The 25,300-nt window shown below is 47.6% G+C and overlaps 1 protein-coding gene across 9 annotated transcripts in view; it reads left to right on the top strand.

Annotated features, from left to right (window-relative positions):
- The window catches only part of SFSWAP (splicing factor SWAP), a 73,346-nt gene that overhangs the window by 28,810 nt on the left and 19,236 nt on the right, over positions 1-25,300 (top strand). For 6 of the 9 annotated variants that reach the window (XM_084762588.1, XM_084762593.1, XM_084762592.1 and 3 more), the window contains 6 exons: positions 12,366-12,606; positions 14,024-14,152; positions 14,686-14,779; positions 15,735-15,900; positions 22,538-22,768; positions 23,748-23,938. In XM_084762588.1, the coding sequence (XP_084618714.1) occupies positions 12,366-12,606; positions 14,024-14,152; positions 14,686-14,779; positions 15,735-15,900; positions 22,538-22,768; positions 23,748-23,938 (1,052 nt within the window). The remainder of the gene's footprint in view (positions 1-12,365; positions 12,607-14,023; positions 14,153-14,685; positions 14,780-15,734; positions 15,901-22,537; positions 22,769-23,747; positions 23,939-25,300) is intronic. The other 3 variants (XM_084762591.1, XM_084762590.1, XM_084762594.1) reach the window with 1 other exon arrangement.

Genomic DNA, 25,300 nt, shown 5'->3' with positions numbered 1-25,300 from the left:
CATCTGTAATCCCAGCAGTCAGGAGACACAGACAGTGGATTGCAAGGTCCCAGCCAGCCTCTACTGCAGAAAGACCCTGTATAGAAGGTGAAAATGGCCATTTGCTTTCATTTTCTCACATTGTATAAGGATCTGCATAATGTCTTCAGTTTTGCCAGACACACAGAAACACAATCTGTGTCTTTTTTTTTTTTTACTTTGTAATCTTATGTATTTATGTATGTGGGTATCAGTGTGCCATGGTTTGGAAATGGAAATCCAAGGATAACGTGCAGGACTCAGGTCTCTGCTTCTACCATGTGGGTCTTGGGGGATCAAATGCATGTCATTTGGCTTGGCAGCAGATACCTTTATCCACTGAGCCATCTTTCCAACCCCCTAGAATCTGTCTTTCTACAGAATTCTGCCCACTCCCAATCTCTCAGTCCCAAATAGTGAAATAGCTTATCTAAGTATCCGTGTGTCACTTACCCACAGGGATATGTTCTGAAGACTGCATTGTTAGGAAATTTTACATCATGATTTTGCCTTGGAGTGTGCTTACACACAGTAAGATATCCGTGACGTCACTGGTAATAGTCTCATAGAACCCTCCTTGACCTAAGCAGTGTGTGATTACATTCTCATTTCCCCTGTTTTTATTTGGAGCTCTATACACTTTCATTGGTAGCGATCTGTTTTGTTAAGAAGCTAGTTTTGAGCCAGGTGTGGTGGCGCAGGCCTTTAATCCCAGCACTTAGGAGGCAGAGGCATGTGGATTGCTGTAAGTTCAAGGCTAGCCTGGTCTACAAAGTGAGTCCAAGACAGCTAAAGTTATACAGAAAAACTCTTTCTCAAAACCAAAAAACAACAACAACAACAAAAAAGAAAAGAAAGAAGAAGCAGCAGCAGCAGCTAGTTTTGTTTCTTGGAAAACACTTGGTATTGGTGTTGTTGTTGTTGTTGTTGTTGTTGTTGTTGTTGTTGTTGTTGTGTGACACTTACATAAAATGTTATATTGTTAGCTTCATGCAGAAATGCATCAGTTTCTTTGGGGTGACAGAGGAGAGGTGTAACAGAAATCAGTAAAAACCAATGGCTAAGGGCAAAGTAGATAGGACGATGTGTAACACCAAGAGGGGGCAGTATTAGCAATTAAGCCAAGATTGCCAGTGGTGCTTGCTAACTAAAGTCTGACTAGGATACTCCAGAGGATTGTGGGTTAGGGAGTATGAATTAGATGCTGCTGAGGTCTTAACATCAGCCCAGATTAGCGCACCAGCTTTCTCAGACAGCAGCAGAAAACCTTCCCAGCACACTCTGCTGCTCTGTCTGTAAGCAGTCATTAAGAGGCCATCAGGTGCTGACTCAAAGGATCGCCTTCGTTGTGTCTGCTTTCAGAGTGGATTGATTTGTCCTGGTAGAAGTTCCCAAGCACAGCTGTGTTAGCCAGCCTATTCCTCATCCACAGTGCTGTGTCAGCAGTCATGTGCCCCGCACGTTTAATAGCCGGTGTCTTTAGTTCTTCACATCTTGATAGGAGCAACAGCCTCATTCTTCAAGGGTCTTGATGCCGTGGCTCCATTTGAAAACTGTCCTGTTGTTCAGATGACTCACCCCATCCATTGCATGTATGGCTGTGTCCACAGTGCTCAGCTGACTGACACAGATCCTTACTTTACAAGGGGGAGGGGCTGGCAGGAAGTAACTGAGAGGGAAAATGGAACCATGCCCGGTGACTCATTCAGGCCTTAATGCCAGCCATTTAGGAGGCTGAGAAATGAGACCATACGATCAAGGCCCACTTGGGCTACAGAGTGAGTTCCAGGCCAGCCTGGGCAACTTACTGAGAACTTAATTCAGAGTAATAAAGGAAGAAATGGGAGATGGACGGCTCAGTGGGTAAGAGCACTTGGTCTGGAATCATGAGGACCTGAGTCTAAATCCCCAGTGCACCCATAAAAGCCAGGTGTGCCTGCACATGCTGGTAACCAGCATGGGGTTAGAGGCAGGCAGATCCCAGCCTAGCCAAAATGGTGAACTTCTGATCTAGTGCGAGACCCAGTCTCAAAGCAATAAGGCAGAAACACCTGCAGATGACACCTGTACCGTGTCCTGCGCTGGCCTCTGATAACCACATTCTCACATACATGCACCACACATACCACACACAAAAACAAATAAATAAAAAAGAGGGCTGGAGATGTGGCTCAGTGGCAGGGTGCTTGTCTGGCACACACAAGACTTCGTTTAATCTCCGGTATTGGGGTGGAAAGTATCAGTAATGTGCTTCCTTTTTGCTGTAAGCTCAAGAATGATGAATAGGGCAAGCTGTTCCTCATTTCTTTGATTATAATTAGTATATGCTAAGTTTTTGTTTTAATTAGAGTAGGACATATCCATACTTTGAAAGTCAAATGCATACGTGTTCTGTAAAGTGTTTGAGCTCCACCCCCCAGGGCCAGTCTGGGTTCCAGGACTACTAGTAGCGTTGGTCTCCGGTGCTGGGTGAGGCTCTACCCACCCATGCTGTGGCTACATCTCTGTTCTTCCACTTCCTGATGTTAGGCGCTCTAGGATTGTTCCCTGTGGCCAGCAGTAATCTGACTTTGCTTGCATGTTCCCCTCAGGCTTCCTCATGCCCAGAGTTTAACACTCCAAGCTGGTGGTTTCCCCTTTGGTTGTCTCATGTCTGGAGGGACAGAGCTGGTAGAAGGTGTGCAGGTAACCATGTATTCTAAAAGGGACTGGTGAGAATGGCTTGCACAGTAGTGGCTGGGTGGCCCAGCAGTTGCTCACTATATGCTATAGAAAATGAGAACTTGGTGACTGCTGAATGCATGCAGCTCGATGCTTCAGCAATCAGTGTGGTGCTGAAGACATGGAAGATTCCAGAAAGTTGTTAGTCTTCAGTATATATTGGAAGGCCAACATAGCTGGAGTCTGATATCAGCAAAATGCTGAGGTAACAGTCGTAGCAACAGTACAGTTAGATGGACTTACCAGCAAGAAACGAGGTGGCTAGTGAGGGCTCAGCAGTTAAGAGCACTAGCTTATTTTCCAGACGACCCATGTTCAATTTTGAGCCACTCGTAACTCGAGTCTAAAGAGATCTAACATCTTCTGGCTTTTGAGGGCAATAGGCACACATTGGTACACAGACATACATGTAGGCAAAACACCCATCCATATAAAAATAAGTATTTTTAAGAGAGAAAGAAATGAAAGCAGACAGGCATACAATACTGTTGCCTCGCACATCTTTATACATCTAGTCTACCCATTAGAAGGTACTGCCCACTTTGTGGATGGGTCACCTCTCAGGTAATCCCTCCTGAAAACGCACTCCCAGAGGCATGTGGCTTACTTGATTCTGTCAAGTTAATTGCCGTCAAGTTGACAGGATTAAGCATCACAAATCCATTCTTTGTCAACTTGAACCCCAGCCACTTTTTATATCATGCTTAACTTCCAAATGATGACAATAACAAACTCATAATTCAGTACACCTGACATGACGTAAGTGTACTGTGTACAACTGAAAACATAGGAGCTCCTCCCCAGCACAGATGTCTCCTTCAGCCTATGTCCTAAAGCTTGAATAAGATATATAAAGGGACAACACTTAAGTACTGACATTTTTTTAATGCTCTACAGTCATAGAGTAGGAAAAGAAAGAAAATACAAATATCTGCTATTAATGCATACATGTGAATCCATGAGCATTTTAACAATGTTACACAGAAACACGTGTAGCAGTTACATTCCTCATTTCCATGTTTGGTAACGTGGCCATAACTGTTTGTATTTTTCTAGTGCCCAGTTCATATATTCAGAGAGCCCTGGCTCTTTACCTGTGGGAGCGGCCTGAAACTCACTTCATAACACAGGAAAGTTGAGAACGTCCATCCTCCCTGTCTCAGCCTCCTGAAGGCTCTGGCTCATTTACCATCCATCCTGGATGGAGTTGTTACAGTTTCACTTGCTCAGAGCATGGTCACAACCAGAAAAACTCTGCTCTTCACTCGTCTGCTGCAGTCTAGGCTCTCTGTGATATCTGGATCAGTCATTTCTAATAACACTGTAACTCCTTCTTAGTCTGTTGACTCAAGGACATCAGGAGCCTGAGTGGCCGGGGAAGGTCCTAGCTTTCAGTTTAATTGAATCCATGTCATGCTTCTTGTGCCTCCTAACAGAGGCATTCCTTCCTTTAGAACCAAGACATCTAGTCTGGCAGAGCATAAGGCTGCAGGAACAGAAAGCAAAAGGTTGCTAGTGGGACTCTAGGAGGAGAGGTTGTGTGGTACCATTCCCATTTCTACCACTTGCTTCTTGGATCCGTGAATCCTGGCTGGAGGAGAGACTGCTATATTCTGTACACTGAGTCAAGCATATGCAGTCTTCTAGAAGACTCTGTCCCAGCCCTTCAGGCTACTGCTACCTACTTGGCCCTGTAGCATTATCTTTAAAAGGCCATTCCACCATTTTGTCAAGTCAGCTGCATTCCGATGGCAAAACTAATGAGTTCCAAGAGCCCAGTGCCACACTTTGGGTATGAAATGAGTTCCTTGGCACTCAGCAGCAGAACTAGCTAGGTCAGCCTTGGCGAATGGGAGTCCATGTTGTTGATCCCATGCCTCCATTTTTGTCATTGTGACCACTTTGTTCATGAGTTCATGGCCAGAGTGTAGATTTCTCTCTATAGAATAGGCCATCTTACTTGTTGGTTGACATTTCTCTCTACTGCTGCCACCATTTGAAGAGCATTCACACAGGTCACAAGTATCTACACTTCATTTGAAGAGATCTGTTTATATTTTTCTTCCCCAAATGGCTTTCTCCCAACTTTCCAGTCATGCTCCTTCTAAGTCCCCTGTTCATCCAAACCACTGGGTATGGCCTATAAGTATATAATTGCACATCTGTCAAATTAAATGTATATGGCCAGTAAGGTGGCTTATCAAGTTAAAGGTGCCTGCCACCAAGCCTGATAACCTCAGGTCAGTCCCCAAGACCCACATAGTAGAAGGAGAAAACCATCTTCCACAGGCTGCCCTCTGACCTCAATGCACATCAGTAGCATGCATGAGTATACAGAAATAAATTTAAAAATGAGTGAATAAAAAATATTAAAACATACAACTCTGTGTCCTCTCCAAAGTTGTACCTACCACAAGGATTTCCCTTCACTGTGTCCTTCAGGATTATCCCAAAAAGGCGCTATAATAGGACAGCCATCTATCTACTTCTGGTGGATGGACTATTAATAATAAACAGGGCCTGACTCTGTTGGCTTTTTAAGGCAGGGTTTCTCTGTATAGCCCTGGCTGTTCTGGACTCGCTTTGTAGACTAGGCTGGCCTCGAACTCACAGAGGTGCTCCTCCCTTTGCCTCCTCGATTGCTGGGATTACAGGCGTGTACCAGCACCCCTACTCAAGGCCTTACTTTTACCCGCCTCAGTCATGCAGTCACAGAGCACACCTCATGAGGCAGTGCTTGGCACAGGAGGCATTGTTGGAAGAGCAGGAACTACAGGCATTTGGGTAACTTCTTCATGGAACTCTAGGGCTTGCTTGGGCTCAATCACATAAATACCACTTCCTGTTGATGGAGTTCGCTGCTTTGCATGTGCAACTTTACGGATTGGGAGGTAATGCCTAGCCTATGATGGACGACAGTTCAAGTCACTTTGTATCCCGTTGTCAAATACTCACTTTCCAGTAAGGCCCAGTTGCAGGCCAGGAGCTGACTCAAAGAAAATCATTGGTCTATAGGTAACAATAAGGCATGACTCCAAAATCCCAGAGACATGCCAAAGGCTCCAAACAGCATCCCTATCTACCACTGACACCTCAGATACCGTCAGGTTTGCTGGATCTTCTGGCCTGACTTACTACAGGGATCTTTGTTGTTGTTTTGGACCTATTTCTGGCACCACAGTCTGTACTAGGCATGGTTCTCTTGACAGAATACAATGTGTATGTTACAAAAGATGATTTGCTAGACCACAGATAGGTCTGGGAAGTCTCTGAATAGCCGTCTGCCCCCTGAAGAGGCCGAGAAATAACTAGGTGCACAGCCCACATGCTGCTGGATGTCCTTGCAGTCCCAGCTGAAAGCCTGGAAGAGTACTTGGTCTTCTGCCCGTGTGGCAAGGCTGAAGAAGCTGGAGTCGGGTGATGGCGGCAGTTCCAGGATGCGCTCACCAGCAGGCAGTGGTGCTTTTCCCTTTGATCACCTCTCCTTGTTTGGTCTGCTGCAAGAAGGTGCCACCTACTTGGCTAGAGGGTCCTCTCCCCTCGTGGAATCCTCGCTAGAAATATTCCTCCAGGCCCTGAAGTCAAGATTAGTCACCTTGGCTTCTTATAGTGCCATCTTCCCAAGCCCTGGTGGCTGCTGCTGAAGCCAAGGACAGGAGGCTGGCCCATCAGTCTGGGCACCTGTATGTTGGCCATTGGCAGTGGTTGCCTAGTTGCTGCTCTAGTCTGGGGCTGTGACTCAGCCTACCCTAGGCTTTCCTGTGGCTTCTCCATCACTTAACTGTACTAACTCCTGTGTTTGTCTCTTTCGGGTTCTTGTTAGCTGAGGCACATCCTCCAGTAACTTGCTACAGGAGAGACTGCACAGGAAGCATATTTCTTATTTCAATCCTTGAATATCTGAGAATGCCTAGATTTGTCCTTTCTGCACTGATAGTGGGGTGGACCTAGAATTATGATAGAGATGTTTTTTCCCCTCCAGCTTTGGAGTGCTCTGGGCTACCACTTCCCATCCCTTGGCCTAGGCTTAGACTCCCTGTTTTCTCTTGTGCAACTGGTACATTCACTGAACAATGTGTCCGTGCCAGTGCTATGTCAGGAATGCCTGGACAGTCTTTCCATTTGGCCCGGCATTCTAGAGAACAAACAGATGGTAAACAGGGAAGAGACAGCAGGCCCTGCATCTGCAGTTTTGCTTTCCGTGGGATCCACAGTCTGATGATATTCAATGGAAAATTCCAGAAACAAGCAATTTAGAACTTTTAATTTGTATGTGCTGTTATGAGTTGCATGATAAGATCTCACACTGTCCAAGTCCTTCCCACCGAGAATTGGAATTGTCTCTTTGCCCAACTGATCAGCTGTGCATGCTACCCTCCTACTAGTCACTTAGGAATTGCCATCATCTGTTGTATTGTATTCCAGTTTAGATGATCCTTTTAAAGTTGTCTGGTGCCTCTACCTAGGCCGCCTACCGCCCAGCCTCTCACATACATACTGTTTCATCCTAAGAAGGATGTGCACAGCACAGTGGGATGTTTGGAGAATGATCCTGTTCGCTTAACTTCCATTATGTATATTACTTTAGTAGTAGTTCCATCTTAGGTTAATTTCTGCTGCCACTCTTACTGTGACTGACTTGTAAGTTAACCCTCTATAGGTATATATATATGAGTAGCAATAACAGCCATGCAGGGCTCAGCGCTGTTTGCAGTAGCAGATGTTCCCACAGCCCAGTGTAGGAAGAAGCTTCTATCTGGGAGACATTCCCACGAGCTCCTTCTTCCTCTTCTTCTGGGGCCTCTGTGAGAACCACCCCAGCTCATGCCAGATTTCTCTAAGTCTTTGGTCAATCCCTGACTGGTCGGAACCATCTGTATGCCCACTGTACTGTAGGAACATCTGCCACTGCAAACAGCGCTGAGCCCTGCATGGCTGTTATTACTACTCACATACACCCATAAAGGTTAAACTTACCAAGAGGTCTGGGAAATCCGATGGGAGGCATGGCATTCCCCAGACCAGAACTGCAGGATAGAAGGGTGTAGATGAAAGTCCAAAATGGTTCTGAACACAGTTGGTTTAGAACATGTGTGAACTTTCCACATAAAAGTGCTGAGTGAACAGTTCTTAGACAGATGCAGCCTAGGGCTGGAGACAGGAATTCTGTAATCATCAAAGGAATAGAATGCAAAGCCTTTGTCCTCAGAAAAGGCGGAGGAATGCCTGTCAGGCAGCTAGAGGTGGGAGGGAGGTTGAAGGGCATGGCTTGAGTGGTACGTAGCCTCAGGGCAGAGTCAGTGTGGCCCTGCACCTGACCTCACAGTGCACCACCAGAGACAGCCGCAAGGTGGGTCTCTGTGCTTCTCAGAAGCTCTCAGCTGGTGACCTGTGGGAAGGTCTCAGGATCCTAGGCACACACCTGTGCTCATGCTGTCAAGAGTTGAAGGGCTCTGGACAGTGCTTAGACAGGGCTGGTGGTGTAACTGTTGGTAGAGTGGCTGCCTAGCAAGCATAAAGCCCTTGCTTCAGTCTCCAGCACTGTGTAAACTGAGTGGTGACACACACCTGTAATTTCAGCACTGTGGAGATAAAGACGGGAAGATCAGGAGTTCAAGGCCATCCTCCACAGTGCAGCAAATTGAAAAAAGAGTAAAAGACCATTAGGCAGACTCTACTAGCCTTGCCTTGGGTTGTTGCACATGTAAGCTTGTGCATAGCTGGAGAAATGCTTCTGAGTGTGCCTCCGTGTTAGCAGCTCCTTTTCCATGTTGCTGTCTAGCTGGCCTGGGCACCTGGTGGAATCCTCTCTTGGCTCATTTGCTGTGGGTCTGTAGTTCTCATGAAGTACATACATGAGGTACATTGTCACAGCCTATTTTCACTCACTTAAAAACCCAGTCCTGGTCAAGCATCATGGTGTATCCCCATAGTCCTGCTGCCTTGGTAAACTGAAGAAGAGTGCTCACTTGAGCCCAAGGATTAGAGACCAGCGTGGGAACAGAGCAAGAGCCCATATTAAGATGAAAATATAAGCAGAACTGTTGGAAAGGAGAGCAGAGGCCTCCTGAGCCATGTCCTGGGGACAGCAGCCTAGCATTAGAGAGCACAGGTAGCTCCCTGGGCCAGACACCTGCCTCGCATGGCCCATGTCTTCTGTTGTAGGTGCCACGTTTGACGTTGTTGTCTGTGGCTGTTCTTTTATGTGCATGAGTGTTTTTCTGCATATATTTGTTTGGTGCCTATGGAGGCCAGAAGAGTGAGTTGGATCCCCTGGGCCTGGAGGTGTAGGTGGTTATGAGCTGGCCAGTGTGGGTTCTAGCAAATGAATTTGGATCTTCTGCAAGAGCAGTATGTGCAGCCGGGCGGTGGTGGCGCACGCCTTTAATCCCAGCACTCGGGAGGCAGAGGCAGGCGGATCACTGTGAGTTTGGGGACAGCCTGATCTACAAAGTGAGTCCAGGACAGCCAAGGCTACACAGAAAAACACTGTCTCGAAAAAAAAAAATGCAATATGTGTTCTTATCCACTGAGTCATCTCTGTGACACCCTCTCTTTCTCTTGTAATAATACCTCATTTAGCTTGCTATATTCTGTATGTGGCTTTCTGCATAATGTTGTGAGTTGTGTTTGAGTAGACAGTCCAGCAGTAGCAGGTGCATTTACATTGTTACTTGACTGGTGTCTGGCACCTTTTTCATCTTGCAAAATATGAAACCTTAAATCTTTAGGTGCCTTTTATTGTAAACTAGGGTTTTTGCAAAGGTATTACAAACATAATACTTGAGCTACTTAATTAAGTTTTATGAAAGATTCTACCAGAAGGCTTTAAAGTAAGATTATAAAATGTCAAATAGTGTATTTATAATTTACATTATAAAATCAGAAAGCCTCTAAGTATGTTTGTGAGGCATTTTCATATGTGTGTGTGTGTGTAGAGGACAGATGGACTTCTGTTCTTGGTGTATGGTATTGATACTAATAGCTGCTTGGGAACCTGTGTCTAGGGGTCAGCTGGTGACAAGGCTATAGGATGCTCGGGCTATAGACTCCACTGCTACAAAGTGTGTAGCCAAGGAGACTGAGCCAGGCCTGGGCTGTGGTTACTATGCATATTTCAGCACTGGGTTATTTGAGAACAGCACAGCTAAGCTCTATTCTCTGGGTGCATCAGGAACTTCTAATAACTTGTCACTGTTTTTGAGATGTGCCGCCCTTGGGGCAATAGCAGGCCCACAGTCTAAGCATTGCAGGGAATTACCAGAGCTGTGTGTACTCCCACCTCTGCCTGAGCTATGGAGGGAGTTAGTGGGATAAACCTAAGGGAGCCTCAGGACAAGCCGAGACTGTACATACGAGAGGCAGAAGCAACAGCGTGAGGGTTCAAGTGTGCAGGATGAGCTAATAGACTCAGGGCCATTGAGAAGCCTGGCTCTCAGGCCATTGGTGGGGCCTGTGCATTGCTCTGGTGCCCCTGACGGGAAAGGGCAGATCCAGCTTCCTTCCTAGCTCCTCCCATCCCTGACGCTGTTCATGGTACTCTGAGAGTAGCAGTGTGGAGGGGGCTATGCATGGCTGCAGTGTGAGTCTTCTGAGTCTTTGTCGCGCCAGGACATGTGGTGCTTTGTACTGGTACACCACCACCTCGGGAGTCCCTTTGGGGGTCACAGAAGTGAGCCCATGAATTGAAGTCTTGAGCAGTGTCGCATGGAGTAAGAGGGCAGAGGGAGGCAGGTAATGGTCTAGCCTCAGTTAACTTTGTTGTGCCCCAGATCTATTCACCAAACAGTTTGGTTTTGTAGTTTCGCTGCTGATTAAGCTGTGAGGGATATTCTGTCCAGTACTATCAGGTGTCTGTAGGCCTGGGTCTCCAAGTTCCTGGGTTGGACATCTTGTTGCCACAATAGCATGTTTCTTGATCAAATACTGCGTTCTGGGAAACAGAGGTCCCAGTGAGAAGATCTGTCTTCTTACCATGAGCCCCTCCGTGCCAGCCCTGCCCTCTGAAGGGATGTATTAGGTGTCTGTGAGCAGAAATAGGAAAGCACCAGTCACATACCCCAACCAAATACTTAGTTATTGTTGTGCCTGTGTACCAGAGTCTGGTGTGTAACACTGAGCTGGGATGGCACTGGGGACTTCATGTGTGTGGCATGCCTGATAAAAAATGAGTCACACCACAGCTGCAACAGCATGTCGGGCTTGCATGCATGCCAGTCAGAACCAGGAAGACCATCTTCTCCTCTCTGGGTCATTAATACTCACTGTGGTGTTTACCTCAGTAGTGGTCATGTATTGCAGAATCGACAGCATTTCACTATGCCCTGTGTCCTCATCAGTAAGATTCCTTCGCTCCTATCCCCTAATGAAGAGGAAATGAATTGACTGTCTAGCCAGCACTGCTGTTTATCTGCAAGAGGATTAGAAATGAAAACCCTGTTCCTTCATTGAGCCATCTGTGCTCAGTGCTGGTTTTGAACATTTTTCAAAAAGATGAGTAGGTCTAAAGAGTTGGCTCAGTAGTTAGGATCACTGACTGTTCTTGAAGAGGACCTAGGTTGGATTCCCAACACCCATGTGTCAGCTCACAGCTTCTGTATCTTCAGTACCAGGGGATCTGACACCCTCTTCTCATCTGCGGACACTAGGCACACACATACATGCAAGCAACACACTTATGCATCTAAATAATACAATAAATAAATCTGTAAAATCTTTTTTTTCCCGAGACAGGGTTTATCTGTGTTAGCCTTGGCTGTCCTGGACTCACTTTGTAGACCAGGCTGGCCTCGAACTCACAGCAATCCACCTGCCTCTGCCTCCCGAGTGCTGGGATTAAAGGTGTGCGCCCCCATGCCTGGCTTCTATAAAAACTTTTAAAAGAAGATGGGCACCTTTTAGGACTATTGTTAGCACAGTCCTTTGTGCAAAAGTGAGCAGGGAGTTGCTGCTGCTCACTGTTGGCTGTAGGAAAGCCAGCCATAACTGCAGAGGCATTAGGCTTCTGAGCTGAGTGCAGTGGTTCCATGCCGGGCGTGTGGACAGAAGTGTGAAAACCAGATGCCAGAAAATGTAGTCAGGGTCTGCGCAAGGGATTTAAGGAGTTTACTCACTGCGTGAGCCCAGGCTACCTGACCAGCTCCGTGGGAAAAGGGCATCGTCAGTTATTCCTGCAGAGAGGAGGCTTTTCACTCTATGGTTAGGGAGAGCTTTCCCACCTGCACTTTCCGAACAAAGGAAGAAGGCAGCTTTACTTAGGGGAAATCCATACTTGTTGACATTGAGTGTTCTTGTGCCTGTCTACTGTCCACGCGTGTCAGAGATACAGAAGAAGCAGTGTGGTAGGAAGGAGCAGAAACGATGCTGCCCGTGGTCAGGGTCTCTTGCCTAACTGTTTGCTCTCCTGTTGTATTAGTGATTGTCACATTGCTGTGATCAAATATCTGACGGAAACCTTAAGTGTTTCAGAGGGCCTCAATCCATTATGGGATGTGGAGTCTGAGGCAATGTCTCCTCATACTGTGGTAGAACAGGAAGCAGAGAACCATGAGCCTGGGAGGGACATTGAAGATTCAAGCTGTGACACCTGTTACTGGCCTGTAGCTCACAAAACCTGTTCCTTACAGCAACTGTGGCAGCCATGTACTACAGCTACTACATGTTGCCAGATGGCACCTACTGCCTGGCACCACCCCCACCTGGGATCGATGTAGCCACTTACTACAGCACTCTTCCTGCTGGAGTGACTGTGTCCAGCTCACCTGGTGTGACAACCACTGTACCGCCACCTCCTGGGACCACACCTCCTCCACCCCCAACCACAGCTGAAACAAGCAGTGGGGTTACCTCCACAACCACCACCACAAGGTATGTGTGCCGCCTGCTTGGCATTATGGTCGCTGCAATGCACCAGTGTCCTTGATCTGGGAGCTTATCCGGGACATGGTTATCCTTCTTATATTATTACCGCACCCCTGTACTCACAGCTTTTGGAAGGCTGAAACAGAAGCATTAAAAGTTCAAGGCCATGCCGGGCGTGGTGGCGCACGCCTTTAATCCCAGCACTCGGGAGGCAGAGGCAGGCGGATCACTGTGAGTTCAAGGCCAGCCTGGTCGACAAAGTGAGTTCAGGGCAGCCAAAGCTACACAGAGAAACCCTATCTCTTAAAAAAAAAAAAAAAAGTTCAAGGCCATGGCCAGTCAGGGCCAGGCAGTTTCTAAGATAAGGGCCATCCTGGTCTACATCGTGAGCCAGCCAGAGATACACAGTGAGTCCTTGTTTGGGGGTGGGGATGGGAACAAGGAGCTAGGTATTCTGTGCACTGGAAGGTGGAAGCAGGAGGATCAGGAGGTCAAGGTCATCTTTACCTATACAGTTGGCAGAGCAAGATCCCACTTCAGTACGAAAAATAGTTCTTAGGCAGTGAAATCTAGCCAGCTATGAATGTGGCTCTCAGACAGCATCCTGCATCTGCTCCTTAATTCTGTGTGTTGTCCAGTGTGTTGGCATCTTGGCTGGGCAGTGTGAGGTGGACTGAACTTGTCAGAGCTCAAACGGTTTCATACAGATTGCTGAAGGAAGGGCTCTGCTGGCCACTCCTTGAGATCTCACATTACACAGTTGGCATGTAGTAAAATCAACAGTGGCAGAAGGTCAGGAGGGTCCTCTGTGTGGATCTCAGGTCTATTAGAGGCTGCTGAAAAGCGTGACTAAGTCCCCCTTTCTAATCATGCTGAAAAGTCAAATGTGGTCTGGGGGCACCACTCAGAAGTAGGTCACTAACGTAGCATGTGGGAGGAGCTGGGGAATGACGTATGGAGCCACATTGCTGAGAAGTGAACACAGAAGGATAGTGAGCCATGCTCACCAGCTGTCTTTAATATTTTTTCTCTTGTTCCTAGTAGTAGCTTATACTTAATTAGAGAAAGAATTAAACCTGTCTATGGGACTTTGGCCCTCATTCTTTTAAAAGAAAGATCCCCCTACTGGTCAGGTTTTGTTTTGTTTTGTCTTTCTTTCTTTCTTTTTTTTTTTTTGACATGGGGTCTCACTGTGTAACTGGTATTCCATTATTGGGCTTACAGGTGGCACACACAGCCTCCTGCATTGTCACTTTGTCAGTAGTACTCTGGATGCTGTTAGTGTCCAGGAGCTGCCTTCATTAGGTTAGGGGGCTTCTTGTCTTTAGACTAAGAGTCTTGCTCTCACATGGCTGAGCCCTAAAGGACCATCCAGCCTCAAGCCATGCTGAGTTCAGGGTTGCTCACCAGCTCTTCTCCACAGTGCGCTTGCTCCCGTGGCCATCATACCCCCGCCCCCTGACATCCAGCCGGTGATTGACAAGCTGGCGGAGTACGTCGCCAGAAACGGCCTTAAATTTGAGACCAGTGTTCGAGCCAAGAACGATCAGAGGTGAGGTGAAGGGGCTTCAGTGTTGGGCTGGGGTGTGTTTGCCTGGCATTCATGAACTTCAGGGGCAGTGTTTGCACTTACGAACTTCTGAGATCAAGACCCATATTGCAAAAAACTCAAAAAATTTTAGACATGTCATGTATATGAGATTTGAGATTTTCATTTAGCATTGTGTCATGATTCTTTTGTGCTTTCATCTTCCCTGGATTATCTTTAAATAGACATATATTTGTTCATTTTGTTAAATTACTTAGAGTTGGAGAAGGTTCTTGTTTTTATTGTGCAATAAAAATGTAAATGCTTGAAAAGCTGAAATTCACAACATCAAGGGTCCTCGTCCCCTACACCTGGCAGTGTGCATAGAACGTGGACTGCATTTCACCTGTGATATGACCCTGGAGCGGGGTTAGCTCTCCACCCGATTCACAGTCTATGACGTTGTTCTGATTAGTGTCTGAGCTGTCCAGGACAATGAGGAAACACTGACGCCTGCGTGTGGGTCGTGTTGAAGCACCAGCTCCTTCTCTCCACAGGTTTGAGTTCCTTCAGCCCTGGCACCAGTACAACGCCTACTACGAGTTTAAGAAGCAGTTCTTCCTGCAGAAGGAAGGAGGCGCTAGCACACAGGTATGCGCTGAAGGTGGGCAAGGCATGGAGCTCTGGTGACATGTGCAGAAGTGACTTCCTGTTTATTCTCAAGTCTATGCTATGTCCAACCAACTGTGTCTTAGATCTGTTGAAGCACACACTCACTTATGCCTTGGTGACCGTTTGTCCAGCGTGTTCCAAACAAAACACACGGTGGCTTCAAGCAGCAGAGTTGACAATACTGGGGAGCAGAGTTGAGACATGGTCTTATATAGTCCAGGCTAGCCTTCAGTTCATGCTCCTTCTGCCTTCACCTCCCATGTGCAGGCACGGCAGGTGCTGCTGTGCCCGGCTCCTTCTGACTACTCTGTAGTGCACCTCCTGGTGCCTCTGCTGGACCTTGGCTACCACAGCACACGGTCTCTTGCACAGTTCTTTTGCATCGGGAATACTTTGTCCTGTCCCTGTCACTCTCTCTTAAGCTTATTCCACCAGAAATTATTGCTGAGCCTGAAGCAGCATCTGTAGTCAGTGGGGGATTGTGTCTGAAGGTAGTCTCAGCAACCTGGCTCCAAGGAAAAGGTCCTCCTTCAGCCTGTTAGTCTGTCACACAAGAAAAACACAGGTACGACTGAGGATGTAGCTCAGTGCCAGGGTACTTGTCTAGCATACCAGAGGCCCAGGAAAGCATACGTGCGCGCGCACACACACATGCACACACGCACCCACCCACCCAAGAAAACCATAAGTCAGAATTTGAAATGTGGAAATGCTATTGCAAGTAGGCTGGAAGCGTGAGTGTTTTGGTGTGGATTTTAGAGTGACTCATGTAGCGTAGACTGGCCTCAAACTCTATTTGCCCCAGGATGCTCTTGAACTCCTGGTCTTCTTGCCTTTACCTCCTGAGTGCTGGGATTATAGGTGTGTACTGTGGAATGTAATGACAGATCCCCATAAGTGTCATGTAACAGTGCTCAGTGATGTCTCTTTTCAGGCAGTATCAACAGCTGAAGAGGCTTCCACAGAAACTGCTGCTGAAGAGTCAAGTGAAGCTGGGGAGGACGGCGCTCCTGAGGGTACGGCAGAGACTGGGGGAAGAGGCAGCGGGAAGAAGGAGGCTGGGTCCAGCAAGAGCACCGTGGACGGGAAGCTTGTAAAAGGTGCGCTGCCCAGATGAAGCCCAGGTCTCATGGGCTTCCCTCCTGAGGGGCAGGACTAGGTGTTTCAACCATGGGGCCTCATTGGACTTGGTTTCTTGATTCTGTTCAGTCATGCTCATGTTGTCCTGTTTCTCCAACATGGTGTTTGGAACCCCGTGGATATAAGCTAGTTCAAGGATCGATCCATCAGCTTTTAGCCTGGGCCATTTAGTGGATGTGTTTATACATTTTCAAATAATGTTTTATCCTCCCCTTGAAACTGTCTGTGTTCAGTTACTTGTGTGGTCCTGGGGACAGCTCCCAGGGCTCACTTGCGGGGTCCTAGGGACAGCTCCCAGGGCTCACTTGAGCTAGGCAAGTGCTCTCCTCTAGGTTCCAGCTCCAGCCCCTGCGCAAACTATTGTGATGAAGTTTGTTTTCTTTGCTCAAGTGGCTCCTTTGAGCATCCTTCTCAGGCACTGCTGCACTCGATCACATTTGCTCTCCTTGCCCTGCCCCTGACTAAATGTTGTAGTCTAGCAGGACAGATGTTATTTAAGTGGCAGGTGCACTAGAAGACAGAAGAAAGGCTGCTTCAGGCTGTTTAGCAGAGCGCTGTGGTAGAATGTATAGAAGACGTCAGTTCCACCTGCTGGAAGAGAGAGTGCAGAAAAGATGTGGTATTGAGTGTTCAGAGATAAGTGAGGTTCCCCACTGTGGTTTGGTGACAAGTGGCTTTAACAGTTCAGTCTGGAGAGGTGTAGTGCCCAGCGTCTGGGACTTTGCTTCCCCTGGGTCCTATGGTTACTACCATGCTTTACCTAGCATTGACATTTTGAGGTTAAGGCTAAGGGACAGTTGGGGGCCTTTGGAGACCCAGTGCCAAGTGCAGAAGTGGCAACAGTAGAAGTACATACCTGGGAAGAAGACTGGCGGTGGACGCAGACAGCGGTCTCCTGCCTGGCCTGGAGTGGCCTTCCAAATGCGGTAGGGTAAAGATGAGGAGTCACAGTAATCTGGCTGTCACCAGAAACGCACTGTTTAGAAAGTCAGGTGACTGGTTACCTCAGCCCTTGCTGAAATAAGCAGAGACATGAGCCAAGCAGAGCATAGCTTTTGCTCTAGATGCCATTCAAGATGCTGTCCCACGCTAGAAGGACTTACTTCTAAGGGAAGGAAAGCCGTGTCAGGACAGTGATCCCCTGATAGCCACTGCCAGCAAGGAGAAGGTGGGAAGCTGAGACTAAGCACAGGACATACATGAGGTGGTTATTATCCAGGAAGCACCGTCCAGGAAGGCTGGCATGGCTGCAGAGCCACAGAGAAACCAGGATGCATAGTGTTTGACAGCACTCCTGCACAGTGAGACCTGGAAGAGCCCAGTCCTCCTGAGATTCTGAAGCCAGCAGCTGAGCCTCTAGTCCTAAGAATCGAGACAGATCCTTAGGTCTTTATGTTTAAAGAGCTGAGATAGGATAAAACCCAGGCCGCTGATAAACTGACAGCACCAGGAGACTGCTCAGAAATACTGCTGGGTTAAACATGATGAAATCACCAGGCTCGATTGACTAGAAGACAGCCCGGGAAGTTCTCAGGAATCTCAAGGGAAGGGACAGATGTCGAAGATGTTCACCCAGGTAGAAACAGGCAGGCTTCTCTGTTGAAGAGGAGAGAGAGCAGGTCAGTCCCTCATTTCTGTGCACATCTGAAGGCCTGTGCACAGGAAGACCTGTAGGCATATCAGCACCCTGAAGTCCTGAGTCTACAGCAATAAGAGCATTGAGAACATCAAAGTGTTATTATGGGATGGGGCATAGCTCAGTGGTAGCACTTCCCCTGGATTCTATCCCCTACACTGCTGGTGGCAAAAAATACTATTCAAAAAAAAAAATGAAACAACAACAACAACAACTAATAGCATTACCTATTTATGTTGGTGGGGGGAAAAAAAAGCTTGAATGAACCTTGAACCCAGGAACCTAAGAAGTGAGCTGGGGTTCAGTACAACATTGGCCCAGGCATGTTCAGACCTTGGCATTGGAGGCAGAGGAAAAAGAGCAGATCATGAGATGGAAGCCCAGCCAGTGGCACTGGCCTAGAGCTCAGCACTTAAGGAACGGAGTCAGGAAATAAATACAAGTTTCCTGATAGTGGGAACCTCTCAAAACCCTACAAGATGCTTTTAAGGAAAGCAAAAACAAGGGACTAAAAGTTAAAGAAGAAATTGCTGAGAAAGTCATTTTCCTAAAAGATCAGTAAAATATGTTGTGTGTTCAAGAGAAAAAGAGGGCAGATATGAACACAAAGTTTTAGTTCTTTTTAAAATACACAAGGATAGCATGCTCATCACCTTAAATGGAAATGGACTCAAGTCACGGAAAAATGCCATTTCGAAGAAAACATAAATTGACAAAATTATTTGAAGAAAAGGAAAGAAAGAAAATGTGACAGATTTTTAGTCTCGCAGATTTTTTTTTTTTTAATGCTGGTTGGTGAACAGCCTCTAGAACCAGGCAAGAGGCCAAAACAGATTAAAGGCTGGCTTAATTCACCCTGGAGAACCAGACCGTCTCTGTCGGGAAGGCTCCTCCAGAGCTTATGGGAAACAGGGAGTTAAGAAGCTCTCCACGCAGCTGTCTGTAGACCTCAGCACTTAGAAGTGTGATGTTAAAACAGGAAATGGAACCCGGCTGTATACTAAAGTGGTGACAGGAGTGGGCAGTGGGTCTTGTTCCAGGGCCCTGGTGTAGCCACTCCATCACCTGCCTGCAAGCAGATTTAGAGCGCTGAGAAGTCCTGGTGCTTTTGAAACTTCGGTAGTGTAATAACTGAAGCTGGACAGGCAGGCTCCACTGTGACTCTTCACCATGTGTGCCCAGGGATCGACCTCAAGTAGTCAAACGTGGCTGCAAACGCCCTACCCACTGAACCATCTCTCCAGCCCCCTTCACTTTTGGAGAGTTAATAAGACTCAGGGATCTAACAGCAGGGATTTCCGGAAGTTCAGTGTCTAAGTGCAGCCACTGTGGGCAGTGCATGGCCTTGACCCCACACTGGAGGAGCAGAAGCCCAGATGAGACCCCGTAGAGAGAGGATGAGAAAAGAGGTGGGAGAAAGGGAAAGTAATTGTTAAAACTCATGATCTTAGAATCAGAAAATTGACACCAGAAATCAGAGACTCACAGATCTGAGGAAGCATAGCCAGAATCAAGTTAAAAGGCAAATGTCAAAGTAGCAGTAAGTTGGAAGATGAGGGGTTAATGCCCTTACTAGAGAAAGCTTCTCAAAAAGAAAAGAAAAGAAAGAGCTTATCTGGGTCAGAAAATGGACTGAGGGCATTCTTCAGAAGAGAAAAATATAAGGATGCTATTGTGCCAGGGTTTGTTTAAAGACACTGGCCTTTGTTCTCAGATTGGTAGTTGGAGCTGGAGAGAGACAGCTTAGCAGGTAAGAACACCCCTGCACTTGCAGAGGACCTGGGTTCATTTCCCAGAGCCCACATAATGGCTCACAGCCACCCATAACTCCAGTCCTAGGGGATCCAGCACCCTCTTCTGACCTCCAAGAACACCAGGCGTGCACATGGTGCACGTTCATACATGCAGGTAAAACGTTCATGCACATAAAATAAGTAAATCCAAAAGAAAATTGTAAAAATAGAATTCTGTTTTATTTTGTTTTTCAAGGCACGGTTTCTCTGTTGTAGCCTTGGCTGTCCTGGACTTGCTTTGTAGATGAGGCTGGCCTTGAACTCAGCGATCCATCTGCCTCTACCTCCCGAGTGCTAGGATTAAAGGCGTGCAAAAATAGAATATTTTTACAAATGAGTATTGGGACTGAGGAGATGGCTCTGTGAGTAAAGTGCTTAGTCTGCAGAGATAAGGACCTGAGTTCCCATCCCTAGCACCTACTTAAAAAGTCAAGGGTGGTGTAACCCTAGCGTTTGGGGTGAAGAGGAGCAGGAGCAGGGCTCTCTGAGCTCACTGGCCACTAGTAAACTCCAGCTTCAGTGAGAGGGCTTGTCTCAGAAAATCAGATGGAGAGTGCCAGAGGAAGACACCAGCCTTGACCTCGACTCATATGTGCTCACCTGCACAGGGGTCCACATATGAATGCAACACAGGAACAATGTATACTTAATATTAATGTCACACAGGCCACGTGCCATGCATATGCATTCCCACCTACTCAGGAGGTGCAGCAGGGGAATCCTTTGAGCTCAGGAGTTTGAGGCCAACCTCTGCAATATAACTAGGACCTCATCTCCAAACACACATGTATGTCTACACCCGCGTGCAGCTGCTACCCAGAGTTGGAGAAGAAGGCAGTGAGCCCATGAGTGTACACCTCAGGGAGGCACTGCTGGACCCAGCCTTGAAGGTCAGGTGCGACGGAAGGAAGGGATCCTGCAGGCAGCAGGCAGGGATGACCGTCTCAGCTGGAGCACAGTGCAGAAGGACAGACGGAGCTGATCACACAAGGTCTTTGCCACCTCGAGAAAGAACTTAGGATCAGTGGTAATGCAGGCTGTGGTTGCAAATTGTGTAATTGGAATATTCCAGAAGGATTCCCAAGGCCTTTGGCTGGGCTCGCTTATCTGGAGCAGCTTCCTAAATCTTGGCCTCTTGGTTCTTGTCAGTGCTGTGGGGCCTTGGGGTACCTGGTAATCTCGTCAGCACTGAATGAAGCAGGGCACCTAGACACACAAGTTAGGTGGTTCTTTTATTAGGTTTGGGGCCTGGGGGAATAGTGGTGTTTCGGCTCTGTGCTCTGTCTGTCAGCCTCTCCAGACTGAGTGTGGCAGAGTGCTCTAGGAACCTTTGTTGACATGATCTGCAGGTCTGTTCCCTTTCATGAAAACATTACAGGTGTTTTTAAATCCTCTTGTATTTTAGTCTCACTTGATAAGTGAGTCCGTTTACATTTTATGTCTTTTTTCTCTTTTTAAAATGACCATGACCCTCTACTTGTTAAAGAGACCATATTCCTACAGGCAGCAAAGGATTTGTTTTGTTAAACTTAGTTGTCTAAAGGACCCTTAAGACATGTACAAAAATAGCAAGTCACAGTAACCCACATCACCCCACTGAGTACTCACCACCGCCTTCAGCAGCCAGCCCTTGGGCTGCGTTGTTCTGCATCTCCATCCCTGTTTCACTCAGAACCTGCTGCGGCAGATCTTCGTCCTCGTGCGTTAGCATAGACGGCTGGGTTGTGCTGTGAAAGTTGAGAACTTTGGTTGGTATTTGATCAGCTTAAAGTGTTCTGTGCTGCTTACCAGGTATGGCATGGAGGTCGGCTCTCCTCGCTCTTGGGCATTAAATGGGGTGTTTGTCACAGGCATGTGTTCTGTTCAACCCATACAGGGGTGTGGAACATAAAGCAGTAAGGTAGGAGAGTCTCCCTCAGCCCAGCACATGGTCAAGTGGCCTGCCCCTGGGAAGCTAAGAACCAAGGGGGAGGGCACTCCAGCAAGTCACAGCCTTGCTAGAACCTCTCTGTTTCCCATAACCCACTTTACTCAGAGGCAGCGGTTTTCAGAGTGCTGGAGATGTCCCTTCATTGTAGCTTCTTTTTTAGTTTTTTGAGACAGGGTTTCTCTGTGTAATAGCCCCCAGCTGTCCTGGACTCTCTTTGTAGACCAGGCTGGCATCGAACTCACCAAGATCTGCTTGTATCTGCCTCTCAAGTGTTGGGATTGCAGGCCCATGCCCAGATCTCATTGTCACTTCTTGATGCCTATCATGCGTGAGGGCTGCAGCATCCCTCTGCATTCAGGTGGCTGCTAGGAGTCACTCAGCATAGTGATTGACAGAGACTCAGTGTTGCACAGGAAGTAGCACAGGAAGACTTTGTCCTTTAAGGCTTTTGTGTTTCTCTTAATTTAAGTGTTCCAGTGTTTAGGGATTGGGAGTGTATCACCTAAAGTTTTTTACACTAACTTAAAATGTTTGTAATAGGTATAAAACGAGGTCTGACATGGTGCTTGTCATGTTAGCTGAATAAAGGAATGAATTCCATGTTTGTTTTGGCTTTTGTTGTCCTTTCGGTTTAGATTTCGCTTGAAGAATAGCCTCCCCCTCCCCCCCTTTTTTAATGTAGTTGGAGGTTTTCAAGGTTTCTTAGTGGAGCCATGTCACAAGCCTACTTATACCAATGCAGCTTCATGCCAGATTCTTTAAAAGTAAAAGCTTTTTTAATGGCAGATTAGCAAGATGGCTCTGTAGGTAAAGGCACTTGCCACCAGTTCTGCCCACAACCAATTCCCAGGTTGACATGCACACATGGCACCTCTCAAGTGCACATACTAAATAGTAACTGTTTAAAAGTTCACAAGCTGAAGGTGACCACTCCATGCTCAGCAGATTTGTGTCTCCTATGGCAGTACCGCTATGCTGCCCATGCCAAGCGAAGTTCAGACACACACCCCAGTCTGATGCCTTGCCTCAAGCATTGAAACAGGACAGGACTCCTTAGACACAGCTTGGCCCTACCTTAGAACATGCGCAGGCAGACACACATGCACACAGTGCCTTCACTGCAGAGGCCATCTCACTGTCCACCATCTCTCTTGTAAGTGGCAGTACCTGTGACAGTGTCTGCGCATTCTGCCTCTGGTGCCTGAAAATGTGTCACACTTCTCACCTTTTCTCAACAGCTTCATTTGCTCCAATAAGTTTTGCCATCAAGGCCAAAGAAAACGACCTACTTCCCCTGGAAAAAAACCGGGTCAAGCTGGACGATGACAGTGAAGAAGATGAAGAGAACAGGGAATGCCAGGAAAGCACAAGCAGTGTTGCCAACCCCAGCCCAGCTGCAGCCCCACCCTGTGTAGTTGTGGAAGAGAAGAAACCTCAGCTTACCCAGGAGGAGCTAGAAGCAAAACAAGGTTTGTTATAGCTTTTAAAGTTCTTGAAAGAAAGAAGACAAATACAGGATTTATGTGCTAAGCCAGAAATTCTAAGACTGCGAACTAAAGCCTGGAGCCATGCAAGAACGTTCTGAAAGCCCCGTGTTCAGTGCTGTGTGGCACTGTGCACGCCTTAGCCGGATGCAGTGCCCTTGGCGATCTGTACTCAGCAGCCTAATGCGCTAAGCGGGCAGCTCTAATGGAGGCTCACTTTGTACTTGGATGACAGCCCCGGGGTGAGACACCAGGCCTGGACGCCCCACTCTGGTTAATGCACCAAACTGGGAGAGGTCCTTTTGTGAGAACATCTTTGATCAGAACCATGGCCCTTGAAGACGATGCCTGCTAGAGCTGATTTCTCAGCCCCGGCTCATCTTTATGGGTCACAGCATGGCCAATAACATGTGGGGGACAAGGGTTGGGGCTGGAACCCTGCTACAGTGCTTGCCTAGGCTTGTTCTAACTGCCTTTCTTGGATTATGTTTCTGGATATGCATGAACAGACCATACAACACTGATTAAAGGAGGCTCTAGCATGCTGTGGGCCCACAGGTGCTCACCCTCTGTGCACTCACACTCACACTTGGGTTTGTGCCGGCATTCTGTGTGTGTGAGCTCAGCAGTTTGTCATGCCCTCTGGACTAAGACACTTCCCACAGGGCATCATTCACTGTCGACTTGGGGTGTTTAGGGATCCTGTATATGGAGTCACTCTTTAGTTCCCAATACTCAGCCCCAGCATCTGCCATTATGGAACCCTCTTCAGCCTTGAGAGTAAAGTGTACCGCCCCTAAAATGGCATAATAAGTTTATTTCCTCTAAATTTTGGTCTGTCCCAGTGTCTACCTGCTCTGAGGTAAGTATTGAAGTGGCAGTGTTTGTATAGCCAGAAGGTGCCTATGAAAATTAGAAATAATATACTGCTTGCTGTAGACTCTGCCTTTCATGTTTTCTTTAGCAAAACAAAAGCTAGAGGACCGTCTTGCTGCTGCTGCCCGGGAAAAGCTGGCCCAGGCGTCCAAGGAATCAAAGGAGAAGCAGCTTCAGGCTGAACGTAAAAGGAAAGCGGCTTTGTTTTTACAAACCCTAAAAAATCCTCTTCCAGAATCAGAAGTTGGAAAGCTTGAGGAGAGCACTTTCAGTGTGGAGGTACGTAGAAGGCAGTCCCTGTGACGTGCTTGGGTTTGCAGTGGGTGAAAGCTGGTTCTGGGCTCCCATGGCCTTGGAGCCCCAGTCTGAGGCAGATGCCAGCACCTGCCTCTAGTATAGTCGGCACAGGCTTTGCTCATAGCTTTGAGTCTGTGAAAGAGATCCTGTGACAATCACCCTATAAACACACCAAATGCAGGCTGCAATCTCAGAACAGAGGCATAGATCCTGATCAGGAAGCTCAGCTCATGGCCACCCAGTAAGGCCTCTAGCCATATATGCTCCGACATACACGGCTAAAGCAGGGCCTCAGTGTTGCAGCCACATTGTTGACCTTACACCTGGACAGAGATCTCAGCGCCAGCACCTGTATCTGTATTGTGCTGTAATTTTTTAAAAAGGTGAATGGCAGCTACTCATGTCTTTTCTGTGTGTCAGAGCACTAATGTATGGGGGACTCTGAGCTCATCCTGAACACCAGGAGGTCATGGAGAGCTCAGGCAGCTCCTTAAGTGGTGGCCTTGAACAGGGCCTTCATGCGGTGCCTTGGGGGGCTCTTGAGAGGGGGGGGGATGGGAAGCAGTGCCTAGCTCCAGGAACCCTCAGCAAACACTGTTGGCGGCAGCAGTGTGTCCTTTGGTGAAAATGGACACCATGTCTGTCTGTGTCCAGGTGTCTTTTCTTATCTTTTATATTTGGTGTCTTAATTAGGGTCTTATTGCTGTGAAGAGGCACCACGCCCACAACAACTCTTATAAAGGACAACAACGTTTAATTGGGGCTGGCTTGCAGGTCAGGTTTAGTCCGTTAACATCATGGCAGGAAGCATGGTGGCACACGGGCAGACCTGGTGCTAGAGAAGAGCCCACCCGCAGTGACACACTTCCCAACAGCGCCACTCCCTATAAGCCTTATGGAGGCCATTTTCATTCAGATACCACACTTGGCTTTCCTTAAAATGGAGAAGAAGCAAGCCCCTTGCTCTTGTTTGCTATTGTTGGAAAGGGAAAGGGGGCTGGAACTCACGTCAGTTTTCTTGCCTCAGCCTCACAAGTTCCAGGGCTATAGGCATGTGCCACTATGCCCAGCTCCTTCACCTGTTTTAACTTGACTTGTGTTGACACCTGTAAGGCCCTTTGGAGTGTGCAATGTCTATGGTTAAAGTCGCCCCCACCTCCTACCCCAGACCCAGCACTTCTGTGCCCACCATGCATATTTGTAATGGTCCTGTCTTTAGGGTGACCTCGGCACTGCAAGCTTTTCACGGAGGTGGCACAACATAGCAGCCCCACTAGGGCACTATCACCCCATTTCCCAGAGCCCCACAGAGACAGACTGTCTTCTGGTCCTGCAGAGATGGAG

Source organism: Acomys minous, assembly GCF_964271855.1.
Source record: "Acomys minous genome assembly, chromosome: 16".
Classification (NCBI taxonomy): domain Eukaryota; kingdom Metazoa; phylum Chordata; class Mammalia; order Rodentia; family Muridae; genus Acomys; species Acomys minous.
Note: the sequence above shows the minus strand (reverse complement) of the source record. Positions and strands in the feature narration are given on the sequence as shown.